The 27,065-nt window shown below is 39.1% G+C and overlaps 1 protein-coding gene across 1 annotated transcript in view; it reads right to left on the bottom strand.

The window, feature by feature from the left end:
• Positions 1-27,065, bottom strand: part of PTPRC (protein tyrosine phosphatase receptor type C) — a 123,390-nt gene that overhangs the window by 17,524 nt on the left and 78,801 nt on the right. Inside the window, exons 11-18 of the mRNA XM_059906094.1 lie at positions 23,127-23,285; positions 21,733-21,947; positions 16,734-16,794; positions 8,958-9,066; positions 8,315-8,349; positions 5,595-5,704; positions 4,935-5,025; positions 4,767-4,843 (exon numbers count right to left, since the gene is read on the bottom strand). Coding sequence (XP_059762077.1) covers positions 4,767-4,843; positions 4,935-5,025; positions 5,595-5,704; positions 8,315-8,349; positions 8,958-9,066; positions 16,734-16,794; positions 21,733-21,947; positions 23,127-23,285 — 857 coding nt within the window. The remainder of the gene's footprint in view (positions 1-4,766; positions 4,844-4,934; positions 5,026-5,594; positions 5,705-8,314; positions 8,350-8,957; positions 9,067-16,733; positions 16,795-21,732; positions 21,948-23,126; positions 23,286-27,065) is intronic.

Below are 27,065 nucleotides of genomic sequence, written 5' to 3'. Positions count from 1 at the left end.
CCTCCTTACCAGCCATAGAGATACTTTGGGGATTTTTACTCACTTTCTTTCAATAAATCATCCTGAGGTCAGCCCCATACTTCTACCTCTTAACGAGTGCTGGGATATACCGCTGATTCCCTAGAATCCTTTTCTGCCACTCTAGATAAGAGATACAATAACTTTCATTTTATTACCTACAATGTCTGCTTTCTCCACTCCAGTTACCAAGGCAAAGAAGGAATAGAGACAGGTGAGACACTGTGCTAGTTTCTTCCAAATTATCTCCTACTCCTCAAACTTACCTCAGTGATCAGAAAAGCCTTTCAGAGAGATAACCTTTGCCCTTAGTTGAAATTCAGTCACGTGGGCCACAATAATTCATGATTAATTTTAGTAACTTCTTGAAACTTCTATCTCATGATATAGTATTATTCATACATTCATTTATTCAACAAATATTCATTGAGTGGCTACAGTCTGTCAAGTACCTATCTGAAATCTGGAGACGGGGCTTCCCTGGTGGCGCAGTGGTTGGGAGTCTGCCTGCCTGCCGATGCGGGGGACACGGGTTCGAGCCCTGGTCTGGGAGGATCCCACGTGCCACGGAGCAGCTGGGCCCGTGAGCCACAATTGCTGAGCCTGCGCGTCTGGAGCCTGTGCTCCGCAACGGGAGAGGCCGCGATAATGGGAGGCCCCGCGCACCGCGATGAAGAGTGGCCCCCACTTGCCACAACTGGGGAGGGCCCTCGCACAGAGACGAAGACCCAACACAGCCATAAATAAATAAAATAAATAAAATAGTGTTTAAAATCTGGAGACATATTCTTTCCATGAGCTCCCAGGTCTGCTGGAGAAAAGTAAGTGTAACTCGATACTATAATTACCATATTTATTTGAACAGAAAATATAAGGTTTTTTTTTCCTAGAGACTATCTAAATCCTTATAAAATCTGCTCTCAATGACTTTATTTTGAAGAACAAGTTATTGTTTGGAAAAGACACTATACACAAAAAGTTGTTGAACGCTAATTGTGAAGGCCTGCAGTGGTCACCTACAGAATCAGTTAAAATAGAGGCCAAAATTATGACACAGTCCTAGTAATTATTTTTGGACTATGACCTCACATTTGAAAGTGTTAGTTGCCACTGTAAACAAGCCTTTTGAATATCATATGAACAAGAAATTGCATTGTGGATACCAAGAGCACATGTCAGGGCAAGAGGTATGTGTTGCTTGGGATAGGATTTACAGGGACAACATGAAACAAAGATATAAAAACTCTTTTTTTGGTGTTTTTTTGTTTATTTCTACTTTTTATCTTTATTTTTCTACTACTGCCTTGGGAGACTGACCTAAGAAAACATTGGTATGATTTCTGTCAGAGAATGTTTTGCCTATGCTCCCTTAAAGGAGTTTTTTTTTTTTTTAATTTATTTGTGTTTTTTTGGCTGTGTTGCGTCTTCGTTTCTGTGCGAGGGCTTTCTCCAGCTGCGGTGAGTGGGGACCACTCTTCATCGCGGTGCGCGGGCCTCTCACTGTCGCGGCCTCTCCCATTGCGGAGCACAGGCTCCAGACGCGCAGGCTCAGTAGTTGTGGCTCACGGGCTTAGTTGCTCCGCGGCATGTGGGATCTTCCCAGACCAGGGCTCAAACCCGTGTCCTCTGCATTGGCAGGTGGATTCTTAACCACTGCGCCACCAGGGAAGCCCCTTAAAGGAGTTTTTGATGTCACGTCTTATGTTTAAGTCTTTAAGGCACTTTGAGTTTATTTTTGTGTATGGTGAGAGGGTGTGTTCTTTTTATTTTTTAATACAGCAGGTTCTTATTAGTTATCTATTTTATACATATTAGTGTATATATGTCAGTCCCAATCTCCCTACAAAAACTCTTATGCATCAAACAAAGTTGATGGGAAGTAGGACATTGTACAGTTTACAGGGCTGTCTCCAGACAGAATGCTTGAGAAAAAACATCCTAGCTTTGCTTCAGAGTTGTTGTGAGAGTTCATTGAATCAATATATGTAAAGCACTTAAATTCATGATTGATAAATAGCAAATGTATAATAAATTGTATCATTTTATATATATATATACATATATATATCTTATCATTGTGTCATCATAATCATTAATGTCAAGAATTTTGCTCTGGAAAATCATCAGCTATCTCACAAAAGGACACAGAAGTTGAAGTTGATTGTTTCATGAATGATCCAAGTAAAAAAGATTTTTTTCATTATTCTATAATTTTACATAAATTGTGTGTAGTGGACTGAATAATGTTCCCCAAAAAACTCATGTCCACTCAGAATCTCAGAATGTCACCTTATTTGGAAATAGGGTCTTTGTGGAAGATGAGGTCGTACTGGGTGAAGATAGGCTCTAAATCCAACGACTCATGTCTTTTATAAGAGAAAGGAGACACAGTGACACAGAGACGCACAGGGAATAAGACCACGTTATGACAGAGGCACAGAACAGGGTGATACAGCTACCAGCCAAGAAACACCAAGGATGGCCAGGAGCCACTATAAGCTGGAAGAGGCAAGGAAGGATTTTTCCCCAGACCCTTCAGAGGAAGCATGGCTCTGCTCACACCTTAATTTCAGACCTCCAGCCTCCAGAACTGTGAGATAACACATCTTTGTTGTTTTAAGTCACTCAGTTTGTGATGTTTTGTTATGTCCACTCTGGGGAATTAATACACTGTCTAAATAAGTAAATGAATAGATAGATAGAATTGGAACATTTTACTTTCTTCACTGAAAGTTTGTGAAAGCTTATATAATCATGTAGATCAAAACAAACAAACCAAACCTCAATTTCAATTGTTTTTTCTTTGAGAAAAATTTGAAATTACCTTATAAACCAGCATGGATGATAGTATGAGACACTTTGTCAACTGTTTGATTGTCAAAAACAATTTTCGATAGTCACTGTTTTGGCAGTCTGTGTGGAAATAAACACTCATACTTTGCTGGTGGAACATATATGGGTACAACCCCAGTGGAGGACAATTTGGAAATGTCTTTTAAAATTACAAACGCTTATTCTCTTTGAGCCGGCAGTTCTTCTTTGAGGAATTTATCCTACAGATATGCTGAAACTCATTGAGAAATAATATGAGTCAAGATTATTCATTAAACCATTGTTTGCAATAGTAGGTTAGAAACCATATTTAACGCCTGTTACTATAGGAACTGATTAGATACATCACAATGCAGCTATGCCAAGAATTACTCTAAAAATATTAAAGAAAGATGTAGAAATGTTCTGTGTTCAGCAACCTACAGCCTGTGGGTCAAATCAGCATGGCCTGATTTTGTAAATGCAGTTTGTTTTTCGGAAGAGCTGCATTATGTATTGTTTATAGAAGTGTAGTCACTGGGCTTCAAAGCTGAGTAGCTGTGGCAGAGATGGTATGTCCTGCAAAACCCCAAATATTTGTTATCTGGCCCCTTACAGAGAAAGCTTGCCAGTCCCTGCTTTTTACAGTGATATTTTATGTATCCAAGATATATGTTTTAAGTAAATGAAGCATTATACAGAACAGTGTGAATATTACATTAACATTTTTGGATAAAGGAGGGGGTAACAAATGTTGGTGTTTTCTTGTTTGTGTATTAAAAAACTCCCGCTGGATAGATAGGAAATAACATAGAGGTTACCTTTTAAGGTAGGTGGAGGCACTGGGTAGATGGTGGATTGGGTGGGAGGAATTTTTTTTAAGTCTCTCTGTGTTTTTATACTGCTTAATTTTTTTTTTAATTCGTGTGATGCATTACTTACTGAACAATTGTTTAATAAATAACATTTTAAAACATTTTAGATAAATTAACCATGCACTATATCCTCAGACTGTTACTAATTGAAAAAGGGCAGGGACTTCCCTGGTGGCGCAGTGGTTAAGAATCCGCCTGCCAGTTCAGGGCGCACGGGTTCGAGCCCTGGTCTGGGAAGATCCCACATGCTGCAGAGCAAATAAGCCCGTGCACCACAACTACTGAGCCTGTGCTCTAGAACCTATGAGCCACAACTACTGAGCCCGTGAGCCACAACTACTGAAGCCCACGAGCCTAGAGCCCGTGCTCCGCAGCAGGAGAAGCCACTGCAATGAGAAGCCCGAGCAACACAACGAAGAGTAGCCCCCGCTCGCCGCAACTAGAGAAAGCCCGTGTGCAGCAACGAAGACCCAACACAGCCAAAAATAATAAATAAATAAATTTACTAAAAACAAAAATTAATAAATAAATAAAAAAGAAAAAGGGCAAAAGTAACAAATTAACCAGGGCCTCCCAGTCCTCATCTCTATGGTGAGGGGCAAAGACGGGGCTCTTATGAGAAATACACACATAGATAATATCCAGCGTATAACAGGTACAAGAGTATTTTAATTCTTAGTTATCATTCTGTTTGGAAAGAAAAATCCTATATTACCTAGCACCAATAACAAATAATAAATAACTATTCTTGCAAATATTAGTGATTTTGTTGTTTATATCAATGGCATTTATGAGCTTCCTTCAAATCATTTCAAATAATATTTCTAAAAATTTTCCATGAGAGGATATATGTACGTGTGTAACTGATTCACTTTGCTGTACACCTGAAACTAACACAACAGTGTAAATCAACTATACTCCAATAAAATTTTAAACAAATAAAAATTTGCCATGACAAAGAAGGAGTTGAACAGAATGCATAGATACCAGAAAAATGAAAATGGTCAGTGACAAAATGATGAAGATATAAAACCATCTGGCTGTTATGCATTTTTTACTCACATCAATATAGCTGGCATTGATATAGTTGGACCCTGCATCTCCGTTTATGTCAGAGAGTTCAACACGGTTATAATCATCTGTTCAAAGAAAAGAACTATTAAATAAGTGAAATCATGAATAATCAAGTAGCCTAAATGTATGGAAATCCAGTTCTCGATGAGCACTTACAAGGAAGGATGTCAACGTAGCGGTTTTTATTCTGGTTAAAGGGTTTTCGAGCATCCTTGATAGAAAACTTGCCGAATACCCTCGGAATGCTCTGAAAGGCACAAAGATCCTTTGGGTCACAGCAGATTCAAGAAAAACCATTTCCCCTTGCCGCTTATCCTTTTGAGCAAATGACACCTCCTGGAACGTATTTCCTTTACACCAATGAACAAGTTGCATATGGTAATTGAAATGAACATTATTAGGAATTATGCAAAAAACACTCTTTAAGAAAAATGAATGATAGGCTACTTGGAGAATAAATCCCATGAGGGAGAGCAAACTTAGCAGTTATTGCTCTGCCACTTTAAAATTCACTGAAAAACACACTTGGATGATTACCTAGAGCATAAGGACAAAATCAGCCAAACGCGTTTCGAGATACAGCTTCATAACTAGTATTCATACAATGAGGCAGCATTATCTTGAAATGTTGACTAGTTTTATGACAATGAGTCACTCTTCTGGTCTGCAAATATCTGCTAATAAATAGCTGCTTTGACTCCGTTGCACTATTACGTGGGATAAACTATCAAGGCAAATGGTTATACAAGACATTTAAGGTGAATTACGTTGATAACAGAGTAAACTTTCTCATCACGTATCGAGAAGAGCACACACCTGGAATTCAGCCAGGAAGAGCCTCCCTTCATCAGCGATCTTCCTCTTGTAAGTTTCCAACAAAACATCTGCATGGATGGGCTCCACATTCATCAGTTGCCTCTCATCATCTTTAAACGTAGTAAAGATTCACGACTAGTGTTAATGTCTCTCTTTCCCTTGTTCATGCAAATTTCGTTAAATATATACCTTGGATTCAGTCCTTAGCGTCTTTCCTTCTCACACACATTCCACCTGGAAATTCTCACTCACACATAATAAAGATTCACCTGTAAACCTATGACGTCTAAATCTTGGGCTCCAGCCCCCTTCTGGACTTTGTATTAATCTTTCCCTCTTATTCTCACATTTTCCATCCAGTTATTCCATAGGGACCTCAAAGTCAAGATATTCAAAGTAATTTTCCCTTTATTCTAGCATCTCAAATCTTGGCAAACAGGACCACCATTCACAAAGTCATTCAAGATGGAAACTTTCAGGTGACCCACGATTTCTCCCTCTGTCCCCGTATCCAACAGGTCACCGCATACTTTCCATCCTTTCTGCCTGTGGTCACGCTCAGGACTCCTCCTCATCCACGTAAGGACATCTTCCCGACTCCTCTCCCTGACTCCAGCCTGTCCCCACCCTGATTTATCTTTTAAACTGCCACAAATTCATCCTGAAATATAAATACAAGCATGCAGCTCTGCTTGTTGAAAAAAAAATCTCACACTATTGTTTGTGCCCCATAGCCTAAAGGCTAAAGTTTCAATGTCTAATGTGATATATGATGCCTTTTTATCATCTCTCTTGACCCATCTCAACCACACTGTTTCCTACACTTGCTTTACATCTTAGGCGTGAATGTTCTCCAAGTGCATCACACACTTTCTTGTCCTCATGTTTCTGCACACACTGTTCTCTCTAGATAGAATGTCCTTCCTCATTTTCTATCTACGAACAGATTCCAGACCAAATATTGCCACTGTGAGGATATCTACATTTTTTGTTGGATTTAAAGCATTTTATGACAATTACAATACTCATCTATATTGTAATTTTTTCTTTTTATTGTATCTACTTTAACTTGTGAAATACTGTAAACATATAAATAAGAGAATATGATGAATACTCTATACCCAGGACTCATCTTAATGTGATAATCTCTACAGTTGACTGTGAACAGATTGCATTAATATTTTATGCCACCAGAGAGAAACTCTTTATATGCTAGGCTTGTGAAATAACTTACTAAAGAACAAAATACATACTAATGTAAATAGCTGTAAGTGTATATGAATACTGAAACAACTCCTACTATCCCAGGTATATCTGACAGTATTTTTTCAGTATTCATGTTAATTTCCCCTATTTATTAGATGAAGAAAGAAGATGTCCATTAGGGTTGTACATTTATCTTTTTGTCCGTGGAAATTTTCTATCCAAACATAACAATCAAACCGTCCATGTACGGTTGCTTCTTTGGGTGGTTGGAGATTTCCGGCATTCATTCTGACCTAGGGCCACCTTTGGGGTTTTATGGAGTTTGGGTAAGTTCTGACCACTCCAAGGAGCAATCAGTGTCAACTTTGAGATAAATGCTCCTTGACCCCTGGCAATGGTCCGCCTCCTGTCTTAGGTGCCTGTCACTCTTGTGATCTTCATCCATCCCTCAGCCCACCTATAAAAACTAACCCTTGGGACACTTTATCTTCCACTTTAATTTATTCATTGACACGTATTGAATCCACATGCCCACCCAGGTACTGGGGATAAAGCACTAAATGGGAAAGTAAAGCCTCTCTGCCGTCCCAGAGCCCACATTCTAGACAAGGGAGGAAGATTAACAAACAAGCGGAATATAAAATACAGTGGCAGGAAGACTCTGCAATGGAAAATAAAGCCTATTGGGGAGCTCCAAGGAACCTGCCCAAAAGCTTCTGCTTATGGATTTGGGACCTGCCCTGGCAGAGGGAAACCCTTCCGAGACAAATTAAAACCGCATAGAGGAGTTCTGAAATGTTTCCTGTCTTGAGTATGAAAAAAACAAACCATTTCCTATATTATAAATATGTTTTCAACTTCTTTATCTCCTGCCCTTTAAATGGATCAAAAATCACATTTTTAAAGAGAAATGAAAGAAGTATTGTAAAAGTTTTTAAAAAGAGAGAAACAGTGGAATATGTTTTCATTTCCTAAGTCAAATTGCAATCTTTTGTCACGTCCATCAGTGTGCCTTTAGTGGGGACAGCCAGTGTCCCACCCTTGCAGGGACGTGAATACACTTGCACTCCTCATTTGTGTGGCTTTCCACCTGCTCCTTCCTCATTTGTTGGTCTAATGTTTCCCCACAGTCTTAGAAGACCCAGATTCCTGCCTTCTCCACAAGCAGTTTTCCATCTTCCATCTTTCTATAGAACCACACACAGTCCACAACGATGGTATCTATCAAATCTGTCATATTTGTCCACATGTCTCTCTTCCTCTGTTGATTCTAAACCTTTAAAAGCAGAGTCTGTGGCCTGTCACTGATGTATTTTCAGTGCTGGCACAATATTTGGCATACTCTGGGAAATGCATAGATCCTTGCTGGTTGAATAAATATATAACTTAAGTTTCATCATTGTATCCACAGAGGAAGTCCAGGTTAGATTTTTTTTAAATATTGAATTCTTATTTCAAATGAGTAGATTCAAATGGGAAGGGGATAATCACCAGTAAAAAATGTGCATACTTACCCCTTTCAACAAGTTCCTGCTGTTCATCTAAATTGCTGTGAAAATAAGAAATGTAAGTTTGCATACTCTTAAGAAACATAGAATTCAGTTGGCAATAAATTTATGTTTAATGAATGTCTTGAAGGAAGGAGGGAGTGGAGGTGGGGAAGACAAAAAGGAAAAGGGCAGGGGATGGGAGGGGATGATGGGGGGGAGAAAAAGTGGGGAGGAAGAAACCAATCACGGGTGGTCAGTCAAACTCGGATAACTGACCACATTATTTTATTTGGAACCTCTTGGTTTTCATAAAATGTAGTTGTTCCTGGACAGAGGAATGCATATCCTTCCCTAGATACTTCTCTCCTTTGTCATTTCTAGATCTCTCTGACCACTTTGTACTAAAAGAAAAGACACATTCTTTTCATTGGTTATTATTAAAAGAAATGCGTCCAATTATTAGTGAATGTAGAAAATATTAATATTTAATATAAAACAATAAGACCATGTGAAAGTCTTTCATCAAAAGGTCAGTGATATCCTGGACTTCGTGCTGTCATCTCTGAATTCACATTTTTCACTTAATTGGTTCCAAACTGGCCTCATAGATGGGTTTTCATCATTATTACTACTATTATTATTTTTTCATCTTAAAATCAACTCTTACCTGGATCTTTTCTTTTGCAGATCATAGATTTTATAGAGAACAATAAGCAGGGCTATTGATGTCACAATAATCAGAAATACCAGAAATATGATCAGTGCATTAGAATTATCTAGAAATGAAAAAGAACACATAAAGAGAGCTGATTATGTCAAATATTTTGCTGGATTCTTTGAAAAAATCACCTTACATTTTAACATTTTCATTTCTTTTGAAGTTTTCAAAAAATACAATTTTTAGAATGAGATCGAAGACAATACATTCCTGATTTTGTAAATTTTGCCTATATTGTTCAGAACCAATAAAACATTTCATATTTTAAGAGCGATAGAGCATAGAGGAGCAATTCTCTTCCTTCCTATCAAATAATGTCCTTTTATGAGATACTATCATTTAGATTTAATTCTCTTTCTTTCAGTCGCTCCATCTTGAAGGGATCGAAGAGGTAATCTAGTTACAATTCTCAGAGAGAACCTCCTATAGTTTAACTTTACATGCAGAAGTAGGTAGCCTCTTACGGGGATCCGAAAGGTCTCTGCCCCACAGAGATAAACCTGCTCATTGAGGTATACAATCAGTTAACCAAGGGACAAAATTATTTAATTCTACAGTTGGGATTAGACTTACCTTGACATGTATTTTCACTAAGGTTTAATGTGAAATCACACCCTTTCTTGGAGGAAGGGCAGAGAAAAGAGAGTGTATTGGAAATACCCTTTGCCCTGAATAAGTAGGTCATACTGTTCGTCTACAGTGAAAGTACAGTAAAGTACCACAGAGGCATTAGGGAGCCAGACTTAGCTCCACCACTTCCTAGTTGGGACATTGGCCCAAATCCTTATTATCTTTGTGTCTCCATCCCTAATTCCTAAAATGAGGCTAAACAAGTTTGAGTCACTGTAAACATTTAGCATCAAGCCTGGAGCATAGTCAGTACTAATTATTCACAATTCACACAAAGTATTTTGAGTCTTTAGTGTGTGTCAAACACTGATTTAGGTACTTAAGATGTCTCAGAGAACAAAACAGACAAAGACCCCTGTCCTCATGGGACTGATGTTCTGGGATGTAAGACAGACAGTTAAGAATATACACAATAAGTAAGTGAATGGTAAAGTAAGTTGGAAGATGGTAAAGACTGGGAAGGTAAGGAGTTAGCTAAGGAGGTACTGGCGGATGCTTGTTCTAGGCACAGGTGAGAGAGCCTGGAGACAGTAACATGCTCCGTGTCCAAGGAGCAGCAAGAATCCAGAATCCGGAGAGGCTGAAGTGGAGGGAGAGAGGGATGGGCAACAGGAGATGCCATTTGAGAATATGGCCAGGAGTCGGCGGAGGGCGAGGGTCAGGTTGGAGGGCCTTGTAAATCATTTTAAGGTTACATTGGTCTTTTGTTGTTGTTTTTTGTTTTGTTTTGGTTTGGTTTTTTGCTTCACTGCGTATCTTGTAGGATCTTAGTTCCCCAACCAGGGTTCGAACCCAGGCCCGCAGCAGTGATAGCACAGAGTCTTCACCACTGGACCACCAGGGAATTCCTAGTTACACGGGTTTTGGAGCTAAATGTGTAGCACTTGCAGGATTTTGAGTAGAGGAGTAATAAACTCTGACATGTGCATTATACAGATCCTTACGACCCCTTGTTGAAAATGCCATAACCCAGGCAAAATATGACAGTGGTTCAGATGAGGTTGATGGCTCTGGAGTTAGGGGAAGTAGTCATCCAGTGCTACAGTGAACGGAGATCAGGAAGGCTGTGGGCGGAGCAGCCTTCTGAGGGGAACAGAAGCTCAGTTTTGCATTTGAGAGTCTGAAAGAACAATTAGATGCCCAAGTGGAGGCGCCAAGTAGGAAACTGGATATGCAGATCTGAGACTCTCCTACCATAAATCTCGCGAGAAAGCGGCTGGGACTGGACATTAATTTGAGAGTCTTCAACACAGAGCTGTTACTTCAAGCTATGAGATTGACTAATTCACCAGGAAATTAAAATTGGATAGAGAGGAAAGAAATCCCAAGACTGAGTCCTGAGACACTCCAGTATTCAAAGGTTGGAGGAGAAAGATGGAAACTGCAAAGGGACTCACCAGCGAAATAGGATGAAATGAGCTTTACTGTTGGGAGGCGCGGGGGGTAGAGAAATAGGGTGGCAGCCGAAGAGGAAATAGGGTCAAAAGAAATATTGTGATTGTTGCTGTTTTTTGTTGGTTTTTAACAACTGCATCTTGATGAGACCCATCCAGCACAGAGGGGAAATCAGGACGCAGGAGAGAAAGAAGAAAACTGTTACATCAGGGGTTTTGGTTGACAGGATCAAGGGATTCAAGAGTAATTGCAAGAGAGTGGTTATGGATTATGGATTCATAGTTAATCCATAATGATGGATTATGAATTGACATTGTGCACAGAGTGAGTGGAGGACCCAAGGGGCAGTCCATCGGGGTTCACTACCATGGCTATGGTTCACGAAGATAGGGAGAGCCTTAGTGCTCTTACTATTTTCAATGAGGAAACAAATTCAACCCTCTTCAATCATGTTTCTAAGGCAATACAGAAATGGTACGTTTTAGGCACGGGTAGGCTGAGAAGACTGGGTGTTTTGAAGGAACTATATGGTGAGCAGAATTCCAAGATATGGTGCCCAAGATTTCCAGGTCCTCGTTATCTCAGAAAATACTAATCTAGGTACTGCTGCAAAGCAATTGTGCAGAGAGAATTCAAGCTTCGAGTCCGTTGCGACTGGAAGATATGGAAATTGTTCTGGGTGAGCCCAAACTAATCATGAGTTCTTTAAAAGCAGAAGTCAGAGATCTGAAGCGCCAGGATCCCACACACTGCTCTGGCCTGAAGATGGAGGAAGCCAGGTGGAAAGAACGTGAGGGGCCTCTGGGAGCTGAGTGCAAGCCCTGGCCTGCAGCCCCCAAGGAAATCGGGTCATCGGTCCCACAACAGCAAGAAACAGGACTCCGTCAACCTGGAATGACCTCGGAAGCGTTTTTCTGCATATTCTCCAGATAAAAACTCATTCTGGCCAACATCTAGATTTCAGCTTTGAGCGGAAGACCTGGTCACATGGAGCCGGAATTCTGACCTACGGAATTGTGAGCTAATGAACGGGTGTGGTGTAAAGCCACTGAGCGTGCAGTAATTTGTTGGACAGCAAGAGAAAACTAATACAAAGCATTACCTCCCTGTGATTTTGCCTGGAGACAGTCCGTATAGTTTAGTGTGGCTGAAGCAACCACCTCCTCCCCTCCCTGGCTTCCTTCCTTCCTGCCCATGGCTGACACTGGCTGCCTCTTAAGCACACCTCTTTTCTCTTCCTTCTGGACCAGCTTTCCTTGCTGTTAAGTGTGTCCAGGTAACTGAGATAAGGGTAGAAGGCATATAAGCCTCTTCTGGGTCTGGTGCTTACCCCCTCTGGAGAGACCCTTCACCTCCTCTCTTCTCCAAACTGCTGGCTGGCTGGTGGGTGTCATCACAAATTCAGAAGCCACGTGTGGCAGAGGTCAGCCCCTGTGTCAGCCTGGAGTTTCCAATGAGTGTGTGGAGCAGAATCCCACCCTCTACCTGCCCACAAACATCCCCAATTGGTGTGGAGTAAGAAATAAATGTCTGTTCTGTTACTTCACTGGGATTTAGGGGTTTATCTGTTATAGCATCTATTGTTGCCTTAATTGATTGGTTTATCTGTTATAGCATCCACCGTTGCCTTAATTGATTGGTTTATCTGTTATAGCACCCATCGTTGCCTTAATTGATTGGTTTATCTGTTATAGCATCCATCGTTGCCTTAATTGATTGGTTTATCTGTTATAGCATCCATCGTTGCCTTAATCGATTGGTACCCGTCTTCATCCCATACTGACTGAGCAAATGCTATGTGTCCTAAAACTGTGACGGTCTCTAGGGATATGACAGAAAATAGGGCATAAAAAGGTACCAGTTCTGAGGGAATTTTCCCTATCTTTGGGGGAAAACAAAGGCTAGACAGGTAAATAAAATAATTATATATTTTCCTTATATTTAAAGGAAAAAAATAGAGTGGTAAGAAAGTAAGGGGAACCTATTTTCTATATGGTCCATGGAAGACTTCCTGAGCATGAGACATTTCTCCTACAACCAGAAAGATGGAGTGACTCAGCCAGGCCAACGGCTGCCCAAACAGCGTGTCTCATGCTCCAGATGTCTCTAACTGGAAATTCATAAAAACAGGAACATAGAAAATTAATTTCAGATGGAGATTGTCAGATGTCAGAGCTGAGTCTGCATCCTGGCTCTGGCATTTCTTTGACTCTTAACATGGGGCAAACTGATTAAATTATCCGAGTTTAAATTTTCTCATCTATAAAATGGGAATGATTTGATCTTCTTCAGAAAGGTGTTGTGAGGATGCCTATATATGTGCCATGTGTGTGTCTATATCTATACCTATATTTATGTCTATATGTACGTCTATCTATCGAGTGGGAAAGAGAAGGCCAGCAGCACATACTAGACATTTTGCAAAAAAATGCACCAAATGGTGTTGAGTGAGCATTGCAATCCACAGCAATTAATTAGGGTTGTTGGTTCTATAGAAACATGATGTAGCATCAGATGTGCCTCCATAAACGTATTAATAATAGAACAACCAAGGCTTCAGATACGTCTCGTGGCCTAAGACTTGCTCTTCTCACTTCTCTCTAGGAGCCCCTGTAACACTGACCGAGGCGAAGATCCATGATGGCAGACAGGATGGGAGACAGGGAGCCAGAGGTTGAGAGATTCGACAAGTTTTGGAAGGTAGGAAACAAAGGAAAGGAAGTCACAACCAGAGAAGCACGTGGTGACAAGGGACACACACCTTCCCGAGAACACCTGGGCCTCAAGCTCCCAGGCGCCATGGACATGGAAACCAATCAAAAGACCAAAATGGCACAATCGAGTGTCTATTTACAGAAAAACCAGGGATCTCTTGAAAGACACACCGGGGAGGAGACACAAGGTTACTCTTTGGAAAAACTGAATGGAAGAGGTAAGAGTCTAGAGGTAAAATCAGGCTCCGGGTAGAGCAGGGAGGAGGCCCAGCACAGAAGTGAAGCGGGAAAAGCAAGTGTCTGCACGTGGAATGGCTGGACACTGGCCCCGTGCCCTCCCCTGAGGGACCATCCCACACCCTCCACCCTACGACAAGGACTAGTTGTGGACTCATTTCTGGAGATTATGAATGATGCCGGAGAAAATAAATCGGTAACAGCACAGAGAATCTCCTCAGTCAATACGGCCCCTTAAGGACCACAGAACTTCTAATTACCTTCTCCCCTGTGTCACTGTAACTATGACCAGGCTGTCCATGAGAACGGAACTCTCAAGGAAACCCTTAACACAAAAGGCAGATGCCAAAATAATACATCAACGAATGATTCCAAAATGTGACTAAGACGAGCTCCAAAGAGACTGCAGAAAGAAAGTGGAACAAAGAAAACTTCCCAGAGATACAAGTCTCCAGGTCACGAAGGCCAATAGCATCCAGGAAAATAAGTGGAAAAGACCCATGTAAGACCAAGAATAAAGAGGAAAGCCTAAAAGTTCTAGAGAGAAAATAAAATGAGGGAACATATGAAAAGAGTGAGAAGCAGGATGGCATGAGAAAGTAATACTGGAGGCAGGGGAACAAAACTGGAATACTTTAAATTCTAGAGTTTTAAACTTAGAATCTATGCCAGAGCAAAATATTGATTGTGTTAGAATAGAATACAGATATTTTCATGCCTGCAAAAATTAAAATATTTTCTTCTTACACTAGATGATATAAACCAGTAAAATTTTAAAAAAAATACATGAGATTCAAATACAGCAATTCTAAAATGGGAAACTGATAAAGGAAAGTTTTATGATGGTACCCTCAGAGAGTTCCAGAAGAAAACGACCCCAGGAGTTCAAGTGGAAATGTTGTCAAAATGCAGATGATGGAATGTGATACCAGAGAAACTCAGTAATACATTTCTAGCAGCTGTGCTTTTGCAATTCGAAACCCAAGACCTCCCCTGGAGTAGATGTCAGTATTAAAGTGTGACGACATTATTTATCTCTTATGAAAATGCTATTGTTAGCAAAGAGTTAATACTTTTTCTGCTTTATGGGGAAAAAGGAGCATGGGAGAACCCTCTAGCTCCACTGAAGTGGAAATCTGATAAAGATGGAATAGTAGCTGTGTTACCAGGCAACACTGCTAATGTAAACACAATCCCTGATTTCCAAAGGGCATCTGGACAAGAGGGTTATGTATGAATGATGGTGTCCTGGTGGGAAGCCCTGGCCTTGATTTCCCTGAATGCACTAACCCCTGGCACATCTGGTTACTGGGCGCATCCCTGTTGGCACATCTGGTAGCTATGCCTGTGGAACTATTATAAGAGAAACATGGGGCTTCTAAGCCGGGGTCGCTCCCACACATATGGCCTCAGTCTTATAGCTCAGTTGCCTCTAGAGGGTCAAAGAGTTCATAGTCCCCGGACTACAGTGGGCAATGCTACCAGGATGTTCTTGGCCAGACCCCTTTGCCGGCTGTGTTTCCCACTCTGTGTTTCTCTGAGGGAAATGGTGCCAGGCCTGGCTTATTAAGATAGGAGTATGAAATGTCCAGTGGAGTCTATGACCCCAAGAATAAATGCTGCCACTATAAATTATTTACATAATCAGAAAAACTCAATGAAGCTGTTGTTATGGTAAGGGCTTATAAAAGAAAAGTATATGGAAATAAAGTCAAAGATACTTGGCTGAATTTGTTTGGCATTTCACATTAGGAGCTTCTATTTTATAAATCTGAGCAGAAAGAACTAAAACTTTGTATGGGACTTAGTAAAGCAGTTTGGAAAATAAGCTGTTTTTATATCTTCCCTCTTTGGAAAGACTTGGGAAAATGAAGCATTAGTGATTGTGCACGTGCGGGTAGTTGACAAAGACGGAGAAGTGGCAAGGTGACATCAGAAACAGCCTGTGCTTCGGAACACTGCACCGGGAGCTTTGAATTGAATTGAATTGAGTTTACAAAGCTAACAAGTAGAGAAAACTTAAAGCAGTGTGCTAAGTCTTCCTCCTCCACAGGCTCAGATCAATAAGCAATATTAAAACTCTAGAAAGAGCAGCAGACAATATCGTTTTTATATATGGAGGAAACTATAAGGAGAATTGAAAACAAAAATGGTGAAAAGTGGTCATTTTGGAGAGCAGAACAACGGGTGGGGGAAGGTGACACACGGCTGTCTTCATTTCAGTGATTTTTTTCTAGAATGACCTTTATTTTGATTAAAATATTTTAAAATATTAGTGACAAAACATTAAAAAGCCATACTGTTATTAGGGAATGTGTATCCTAGCTCAGTCGGGTAAATCAGCACAGATTTGTATGTAACGCCTGCTTCTGCTAAGCAAATGCTTGAGGGACAGAATAAAATAAGGTGACAATTTCTAACACATACACAAAACAAACATGCTTGTTACTAACATGAAGAAACGCCGTAAGCATAATCATAATATTAGTCTGTGCAGATAAATCCTTTATGAATTATTTTATGAACTCTTTTAATAATTTAATCTCTTAATTTGAATTTAAGATATTCTATTTTAATCTGGTGTTCACCTGTACATCTGTTTGCACACACCAACTTAAAATATAATGTTTATGGAAAATACATAATATAAACATTTAATAATTAAACATGAGTAGGAATGTAAAATAATAATGCTAAGTGCTACTATATATTTAATATAAATATAATAAATAGCTAAGAGATGACTTACAAGATGTTGATTGTGAAACAATTTTTGGATGACCAGAATAGTTCCCATTGTGATAATAGACCTGAATTTCAGCAATAAAAGAGAAAATAGTTTTCTAGTGTAAATTTATGAATCACAATATAACACATACATATTTGTCATACATTGTTGTTTATTTTCATAAAAAATATACTGGTTAACTTTAATTTAAAGTTGAAACTTCAAGATTATGTCAATACTTTATTATCAAAATGTTTTAAAGAAAATATTTACCAGTGAAAAAGATATAAAGAAATCTTAGCCCATTTAGCAATAATAATAATACTAATAGTTATAATCAGCAAGAATAAGTGAAAATTAAGGAATAAAATCCAACACATCAAAATGTTCATCATTTAAAGCTGATTCCCTATTAATAGGCTAACTAACATCTTCACATTTCTTTAAAACGGAAATTCTGCTGTATACTATTTAGAAGAGTTATACATAAAATGTACAAAAAGGTTTTTAAGGCTAAGTGGAAACAATATAATGTAAGAATCACAGTATTGATATTCAAGTGATATTTAGTTCACAAGGGTTAAAACAATAAAGATTGATGATACAGGGTAAACTCTACAGTATAGACATAAGTAGTTCAAAATATTGAACACAATAAAGCAAAATAATTTAGATATACAAGGGAAACTGAATGGAGCAAGAAAGCATTAAGAATCTTCAGCAAAAAAACAGCTGAAGCAAAAACAGATCTGAATAGTACTAATAGAAGAGATTAATAATAAATCTGGAAAATATATATCTAAGCTTTTACCCGATGGAGGGTATATAATATCCTCAGTACTCACAGAGTATTCATAAATATTTATCACACACTGAGCTGTAAAAAATACTGTAGATTCCAAAGGGCAGAAATTGTAAAGGCCAATTACCCTTTTAAACTAATAATTAATTGCAATAAAAAAATTCAGGAACCAGAAATGTAGAAAAGTCTCTTTAAAAAAAAAAAAGATAAATGAAAAATTCTTCCAAATTACAATTATATACTCTTTAGAAATTATCAATAATAAGAACAATCTACTTTAAAAATCCACTCATTAACTTTTATGTCAGTCATTGAGAAATTAGTAATAAGTAATATAGAGATGGGATAGAGTCAGAATTTTACCAAAGAACCATCCGTAGCTTTACTTTCTTTTTTTGGTTAATAAAAAAGAAAAGGAGAAAGAAATAAATGGTCAAAAATCACTTTCAATGCCCAAACTAGCAGAATATCAAAATAAACCTACAATAAAAGAAAGTAATACATTAACAATTATGAAAACAACTGTATTAATTTATTAACCAGAGATCACAATGATGAATAAAGCTAAAATGATTGCTCCCTCATGAAGGTATAAATGTAGCAGTGGATTCTGAAATAAACATAAAAACAAGTTATGGGAACTGCAGTGAAGAAAACAAGAGGCAGCCTTTTGAAGAGTGAGGAAGAGAAAGGATAACTGAATAATTGTCTCCTAATTTGAATTTGGAGATTGCATTTTAATACGGTGTTTACCTATATTTTTCCAGAATCGCTTATCATGATTGACAAATGGGAGAAGAAAATTCTAGAAAGAGAGGAATGTTGAGTAAAGTGCCTAAAAGAGAGTAAAACCTGAGTGTTTGGAGAAAAGAAAAGGAAACCAGTGTGCCTGGAGCTTCCTGGGCACTGAGGGAGGGGAAGTGAAATGTACAATGATAGGTAATAACAAAGTATTTCTTTTATTGCGACTCTTCTTTGGGAAAATATAAGCGGCACACTCACTCAAAAAGGGTAACATACCTGAAAAGAACAGTAATATCGAAAGATAAGGTAAATGATTCTCAAAGAATCCTTCTGTGTTAAAGGGACTAAAACACATTTTTTGGTGAACGAATAATTCCTGTATTATTTAAAGTTATAAAACACAGAAGAACAGGAAAATGCCTCCAACCTGTTTTATCAGGTTAGCATAACCTTCATACAAAAATGTGAAAAGAATGATGTGTGTCCCCACCTATGCCAGCGTCGCCTTTACCCACTAATTAAATGACCTCATTTATGAATGTGTATTCATAAAAGCTTAATAAAATACTAAGCTGTTGAGCTCAATAATACTTTAAAGGAATAATACACAATGAGAGAGCAGGGTTGTTTTCTTGGAATGTGACACTGCTTCAACATTAGAAAACCTATCACTATAATTCAGCATATACACAAATCACACCAAAGCATCACAACCATGGCAGACCCAACATAGTATCATAAAAAACATTTGATAAAGTCCAACCTACGTTTCTGGTTAAAAACAAAAACTAAACAAGAAAGCTTATGTATACCTAAACACTACTTTAAGTGATAAGAATGTGAAGCAGATTGTCAACATGGCGTTAAACAGTCAACTGTGGAAATTCCCATTAAACCAGAAATAAAAGTGAGAGATTGGACTGAATAAAAATAAAAGGCGAAATTGTGTATGAGTTAAAGTGCTATAAAGAAAATTAAAAGGCAAACTATACACTGAAAACAAATTTGCAAGTCATAGGACAAAGAGTTTAATATTGTTAAGAGCCGAGAAGCATTCCCAAAGAAAACTAGACAAAGGAGCAGGAAGGATGTTACTACAAGACGAATAACAAAAACGATATTTCTCCTCAACAGTAAGTAAAGAAAACCCATAAAAACAAAAAGAGTTGCCAATACCGTATTCCACCCAGTAAATATCAAAGGAAAAGGGGATGCGCAGTGTTGGTGAGATTCTCCAGAGCAGTTATTTCACACACTGCCATGGGAACGGCAATTTGGTAACTTCCACAGGGAAAAGAAAAAGCATCATAAAAAATCTCAAAATACATGTAAATTGCTTTTGACCCAATACATTCATTTCCGGGAATTTATTCAGACAGAAATGATAAAAGACATATTCAAAGATGTTGTTATTTCCCTGGAAGAGTGTTTGCTGACTGTTGTCAAAACAGGTATAGTTAGTAGAATGTGATAAAGCCGTAAGATAGAATCTTCTGCAAACATGAAAACCTAGTAGCGGATTATTAACATGGAAAAACGTTCGCGATACAGTGACTTATGAAACATGCAGTTTATCAAACGGTGTGCTCATATTACGGAATTTGTGAGATCATGGAAAATCTACGTCTGTCTCTCGCTCTAGTTCCTGGCACAGAACTCCCGAAACCCTGGTGTCTCCTAACCGATAAGAGCGCCAGGAACATTTTTGTCTTTGGTCTTTGACCCTGATTCCTGACACAGAGCTGCAGAAAACCTTGTAACTTCCAGGGCGACAGTCTTTTACTCTACTGAGGTGATTCTGGGTGGGTTCCTGGATGGCTCCCACACGAGGGCTGGTCCCTGGAAAGACCAAGCCATGATTAGTCTCGGAAGTTTCAGCCCTCCCCTCCCCCATTCTCCTGAGAAGGGAGAAGGGCTGAAAATGGAGTGAAGGATTTATCATGCCTATGTGATGAAGCCTCCATAAAATCCCAGAAGTATTGGGGTCAGAGAACTTCCAGGCTGCAGACCACACTCACGCCAAGAGGGTGACACACTCCCAACTCCACGGGGACAGAGGGTCCTGCACTTGGGACCCTCCCAGACCTCACCCTACGTATCTCTTCATCTGGCTGTTCGCCTATATCCTTTCTCACAACCTTTAATAAACTGGTAAACGATGTAAGTGTTTGCCTGAGTCCTGTGAGCTGCTTTAGTAAATTAATCAAACCCAAGGAAGTGGGTCATGGGAACCCCTGATTTGTAGCCAAATCGAGCTACAAAGTGGTGGGGACCTCCTACTTCTCATTGTCTTCTGACGTAGGGTGGGACCAATCTTGTGGGACTGAGCCCCTCACCTGTGGAATCTGACGCTACCTCTGGGTAGATGGTGTCGAAATTGAATGGACACCCAGCTGGTGTCACAGATACTTGCTTGATGTGGGGGAAAAAACTTCACACATTTGGTGACCAGAAGTGTCAGAAGTGAAGTGTTTCAGGTGTCCGGTTTTCTTTGGAAATGCTTCCCTGTGTTTCTTATAGGGAAGAAACACACAGGAGATGGAATGAACTGAGGTTTTTCCCTACAGCAGGAGGAAAAGACTGAGTTTTCCCATTTTAGAAGTATACACACAAAATATGATCAGTAGACAGCGAGCTTATGGGTGAGCTTTTTAACTCTCTGTGTACACTGCTACTTCCTTACATTTATTTCTGCTATTTTCTAATCTCAATGTACCTGTAAAAAACGTTTGTAATTTAAAAAGTCACATTAGTGGGCTTCCCTGGTGGCGCAGTGGTTAAGAATCTGCCTGCCGGTGCAGGGGACACGGGTTCGAGCCCTGGTCTGGGAAGATCCCACATGCCGCGGAGCAACTAGGCCTGTGAGCCACAACTACTGAGCCTGTGCTCAAGAGCCTGAGATCCACAACTACTGAGCCCGTGTGCCACGACTACTGAAGCCCACGTGCCCAGAGCCCGTTCTCCACAGCAAGAGAAGCTACCACAATGAGAGGCCCGCGCACCGCAGCAAAGAGTAGCCCCCGCTCGCCACAACTAGAGAAAGCCCGCACACAGCAAAGAAGACCCAATGCAGCCAAAAATAAAATAAATAAAAAATAAAAATAAAATATTAAAAATTTTTTAAAAGTCACATTAGTAAAGGTAAATAGCCCAGATGAATAAAAGATGTGGCAAAGGAATAATCTACTGTGCATAAACTGTTGTGCTTCTTGACACGGGAGCAATAATTTAGCTATAAGTAAATCATGTTAAAGGTCAAAAAAGATCCAACAGAATATGTGTTGTAAACAACTGTATTATGTACTAGAGATGAAAAGTTTGGAGTCAAACTTTTACACTTTTAAAGTGTGATTCCATTAGACATCAGAGCTTCTCAAGCTTGAGTGAGCACTGGTGTTAGTATTACTTAAATACTGCAGAATAATCACTATAATGTATATCAGTAATGTATGATTATGGAAATTGTAATCTTACCTGAAATGTATATTGTGTTGAATATTGAAGACCTTCTACCAAGAATGTGCAGTCTCGTCGTTTTAATTCTCTTTCAGCCGAGTTATTTCCAATACTGACTTTCAAATGGTACTGCCCTGTCTCGGGGCCATTAAAGTCTTTAGGAGGCTTACAGCTCACAGCCATACTATTATCTGTCTTCCTTGAAACATGTAAGTCCATGACCTCGCTTGGACCTATCAAAATGAAGAAATATTTGTTGTTTTTAATCATTTGGTAAATGCGTATTTAAATTACTGGACAATATATGTGTACAGTATAAAATGTTTTAAGTGCTTATTTGGGTGTAACAGATGGGGAAGTTAGGATAGAACATACATAAAAAGCTATAACAAAACATCTGAAAATAAATTATACATTCATTTGATGAATATTAGCATGTAAGTTGTACTTGAAACCATGAGATGTTTTGCAATTCCCCCAAAGAAAGTGTGTAGAAATAGAAAATAGAGAAGAAAGGAGTGGAGGGGCAGGAAGGGGAATCTCCGAAGGCCTACAAACAGTCCAGGTCCTCCTTTTGGAAATGTTTACATGACCCTGGTGATACCTGGCTGGATTCTTCAGCAGCAGTGAATCATCTTTGTTTCTGTGATAGCACAGACATTCAGGAAAATAACAAAAGCATGATGCTCGAGGACCTGGACTTTTGAAACCAGAACTTAAATGACATTAAGAGTATTTTACGTACGGCCCTGAAGAGGACAATTTTTCTTTGTGAGCCTGGTGCCAGGTAGGGTCTCTGGAGCCATAGCTGTTGCCTTACACAGGGGGTATTTCTTCTGCCCTGACCTCATGGAGTTTACATTCACCCCAGAGACAGACCTAGCTTTGGACCTGGCATCTATAGAGCCATCCCATGGGAGAGCAAGAGTCAAATGAATGTAAAATGTGACATAAAATAAAATAGTATGTAGTTCATTGTAACGGAGAAGAAAATGCTGACAAAATATTGTTTCATGAGGTCATGCAAGCAGTGAACGCTTTGTGAGTGAGGCGTTCTGATGGCAGTCGACATTTCTAGAGAATAAAAAAAACAATAGATTTTTTTTAATCTAAGTTGGTTAGATTTTTATCTAAGTTGGTTAGATACTTAATTGCCTGAAATCTTATAAATTGTACCTGTTCATATGCCCTCAAGCTTCATTCTTACAATTCTATGATTATACCTGAAGGATACAGAGAAAACCCAGGATGAGAGTTTTTAAATTGTTGTGTTTTAAATTATTATAAACCCTAGATGTTAACAAATGTGCCAGGTCAGTGTGTTTCTCAAATGAAGCATAAAGGTGGACATGCTGTTTTAACGGTTTAGACTTTGCTGTTCATAGAAAAAAGCATTAAAGCTTATAACTTACATGTTGCTTCTGTTTTAACTGCACATTTCACATCAGTTCCATTACGTTCCACACTTCCATGGACAGAGGCATGTAATGTTATCTCATACGTTGTAAAAGGTTTCAAATATTCCAAATTGATTGTGTTTGTAGTTTTATTCAGAGTGTGGCATCTTTTTGCTTAGGGGAAAAAATGGAAACTTTTAGTAAGTCATCAAAACTTAGGATTACCACATATTTAATTTAGTGTCTACAGTAAATCATTCCAAGCCAACTCCAAACTGAGCGATTGAGAAATGAAAACATCCTTGGTGCTTAGAAATACATACAATTATCAGCAAATGCATTGAACAAATGTGATTACTATAAACTCAAATATTCAAAAATGATGGTTTCATATAATTAATTTGGTACAAAACATATTTAATAAGTTCAGACATATTGTTTACCTATGGTCTCTTTTCTTTCTGAGAAAACACAGCTCATGGTGGATATTATGAAAGTCTTTTTTCCAATACTTTGGCAACCCTTTTTCTGATACTTAACCTCCAAACTTTGAACTTTGGTATGAGCCACTGTTATAGACTTCAGATACAAAATCCATTTGATCACCAGTAACTAGGTATCTTCTGCCCTATTCGTCTGAGCACTACAGTAATTCATGGGAGCTGAAACAGTGAAGGAAAGCTTCATGCTGGCAGTAGAATCTGAGCTGTTCATTGAAAGATGAATGAGGCTGAGTAGGTGTAAGGAAGGAAAGAAAATTTTACAAAGGAAAGAAGGAGCATTTTTTTGTTTAGGCACTAGCTCGACTAGGATAGCAGACTCTGGCTGGGTAGGAACATGGGAGGTGGGACCTTGCTTACGCAGATGAGTTAGCACTTGTTAAGTTGAAAAATCACTAGCCGCTGACTATTTTTGAGTGGCCAAGTGCCACCAAGAAAGGTTAAAAGAAGGTTAGAGAGGAAGCATGTTACTGTGATAACAATAATAATACCAGTAGTGATAAAAACAATGAACAGACTATGCTGTGTTCCAAGCACATCTTGAAGTGTTCTATGTGAATTAATTCACCATCACCACAACCCTATAGGTTGGCACTCTTGATGTCATCCGATTTTACAGATGAGAAAACTGAGCCACAGAGACATTAGCAATCTCTCCATGATCTCACAGGAAACGAACAACAGAGTCAGGATGAAACCCGGACACTGAGGTCCCAGAGGCCATGCTTTACCCTTCACCGTCATGCATATTGTCTGGGGTAGAAGAGGGGACAAGGGTCTGCAATGGGGCCAAGCTTTTTCCTCCTCTTGGACACTTTAATTCTCTGGTCTAGGTGGACATGCCAATGGACTTGCAGAAACAGTGTAAGGGAAGATTTAGCACGTGCTAATTTCTTGTCTCAGTTACTTATCCACGACATGGAGATTATAGTAATATCTCTACCTCACCATGGGATGCTAAACAGTAAGTGAGATAAAGTGCCTCTTCTAGCCTGGTTAAGTGTCTATTTTCTCAGAAATCCCCAAAGCTGAGTTAGTTGATTTATACCTGCAAGCTCAGCCACGCTGTCCCTAGTGAGAACTGTCTTTGAGGACAGGAAAGGTGTGAGTTCTAGAGAGGGGCAGGTGGCACCCCCTGACCCATAACTCCTTATATGGTGTCTGCATGTCGGGACAAGGATCATCTTCTAACTCAGCTCCAACCCAAATGTCAAGATGTCGTTCTCCAGGTCCATCTGGCTTCCATTCGGTGACCTAATTTTGTATGATTGTAGATGTAATCTCACAACCATTCTGCATCAAAATAAGTTTCATTTATGTTGTTCTGTGATGCTTTCATCTTAGTCAGCTTGACAAAATCAAGTTGTTGATTTAATTTTGAACAACACATTTTTTTCCAAAAGACATTGCTGTTTGGGGAATCAAAGTGTTCAGTGCTTAGAAAGATGGTTTGGAATGTTCATTTCCAGTTGCCAAGGGTTTCAAGCTTTGGTTGAAAGGTCAACATATTTTACACGAGCCTCTCTGCCTCCATGTGGGATACCTTTCCTCAGGACCCTGAGGCCAGAAGCACTAGTCAAATGGCACAGGTAAAGACTTTATTAGACTTAGGGATGAAATTTGGTTTTCCTTAGGGCAACAGGGACATGTCTAGTTTCAAGTCATGCCTGTTGCACTGGAAATGGCTAGATAGATACTGGCTTCATCACTTGTCACCTCTTTGCTTTTTAGCAAATACCTCAGGAAATCCATTAACAACTTCCCAGTTGAAACTGCTCTAAAGTATCTTCCTGAACACCATGCCAAGTAGTATAAACCCGTTGATCCCCAGAGAGTTTTGCACTGCCACCTCCCAAAATAAGAGATATTTTTTCTCTTATGTTGTTTAAGCAAAAAGGCAATAAACAAAATCATTTCCAATAACATCGCTGCGATGTGGAAGGGTGCACACTGGTTTCAATAACTTTTGAGAAATAGTCCTCTGAATGCAACAATGACTCAGGGCCTCTTCCCTATTACTGAGGAAACTTCATTGTCACTTGGCACTTTAAGTTAATACATAATACTGGAGATGCACAAGGTGTCTCATGCTCAAAAATGAACTTACAGTAGCGAGAAAAGCACAGTCCAAGCTGTTGAATTTGAGCATTGATTTTAAGTTCTGTGATCCTCAGGGCATCGTATGAACTCTGAACATATCCATGCATCTCTTCTCTCAGAGTCATTGTTGAAACGTTTAACAAAATCTTAAAATACTATAAAAACACCCCACAAGCAGAGGAAACTAAATAAACGTCAGTTACATTTGTCTACCTCTTTTAGTCTACAGCTTTCAGAGTCGCTGCGATGGTTAAATGAGGAAATAACAAAATGAATTTAATACCTAATTAAAAGTTATATAAATTGCCATAAGAGTTCACTGACTTTCTTCCTGTGGATTTTTAATAGTGGTTTTATTTGAAATAATGAGAGTAGTTAAAAGAATTGTTCTAACATGCTATACTCTGATCATCTCTCTTTGACTTAGATAATACAGAAGAGGATCTCAGGACTTGTGCTCGCGATGAACCAGAAGACAAGACAGAGCACGCTCCCCTCCCCAGCAGTGGTGGATGATGGCAACGAGAGACAGAGGACTGGGGATGACCTGTTTCCAAAGGGCCCTTTGAGCAGAGTCAGTGCATGAGCCACAGTGGAGACTGGGTTCAGTTAGTTACCAACCAAGTTTTGGAGAAAAGGGCACACAGAGCCAGATGTTGCCTACCTGCCCCTTCCCTCCCCACCCATTCTGTTCAAGTGTTTTATTTGGAGAGTCATAAATTTGGGTAGCACTGAATAAGAAGGAGCTGTACTCATTGCAAAAATAACAAATAAAAACTCGTCTGACTGCAATAACTAACACATTACGTCCTTCTAAGCCTAATTATTCAAATACAGGTTTTTTAAATGGTATAGAATACAAAGAAGCAATAAATATTGCCCCATAAATTTCCACCATATATTCTGGCATACAAAATACTCCATAGTAGAGAGAGAATATAGAAAGTAAGGAATACAGAAAGGGATAGTGAGAAGAAATTTCAGAAAAGAGAAGAGAAAACCAAACAATGTGCTCACACAGAAACCAAGCAAAGAAAGTTTGTAGGAGAGGTGTCCAGTGAGGCAGACTGTACTCCTTTAATCTGACAGATTACAGATTGTCTTCCTGTAATTTCCATTTTTCATCTTCCCGTAAGTTCCATTTTTCCTTTCTCATAGACAAAACTTTTCGAATTACCATAACCTCAAATACATTGCCTGTATTTCTTCTCCATAGAATTTGAGTCCTCTTATGCTAATTTGAAAACTACATGTGTATTGAACTTTGCTTTAGTAGTTTGATTATTAAGATTCAAACAACAAGCAAAAACAATATGTTATCAAAATATAAAATAACACACTAGAGATAAGTGGC

Source organism: Balaenoptera ricei, chromosome 1 (genome assembly GCF_028023285.1).
Source record: "Balaenoptera ricei isolate mBalRic1 chromosome 1, mBalRic1.hap2, whole genome shotgun sequence".
In the NCBI taxonomy this organism is placed as follows: Eukaryota; Metazoa; Chordata; class Mammalia; order Artiodactyla; family Balaenopteridae; genus Balaenoptera; species Balaenoptera ricei.
Note: the sequence above shows the minus strand (reverse complement) of the source record. Positions and strands in the feature narration are given on the sequence as shown.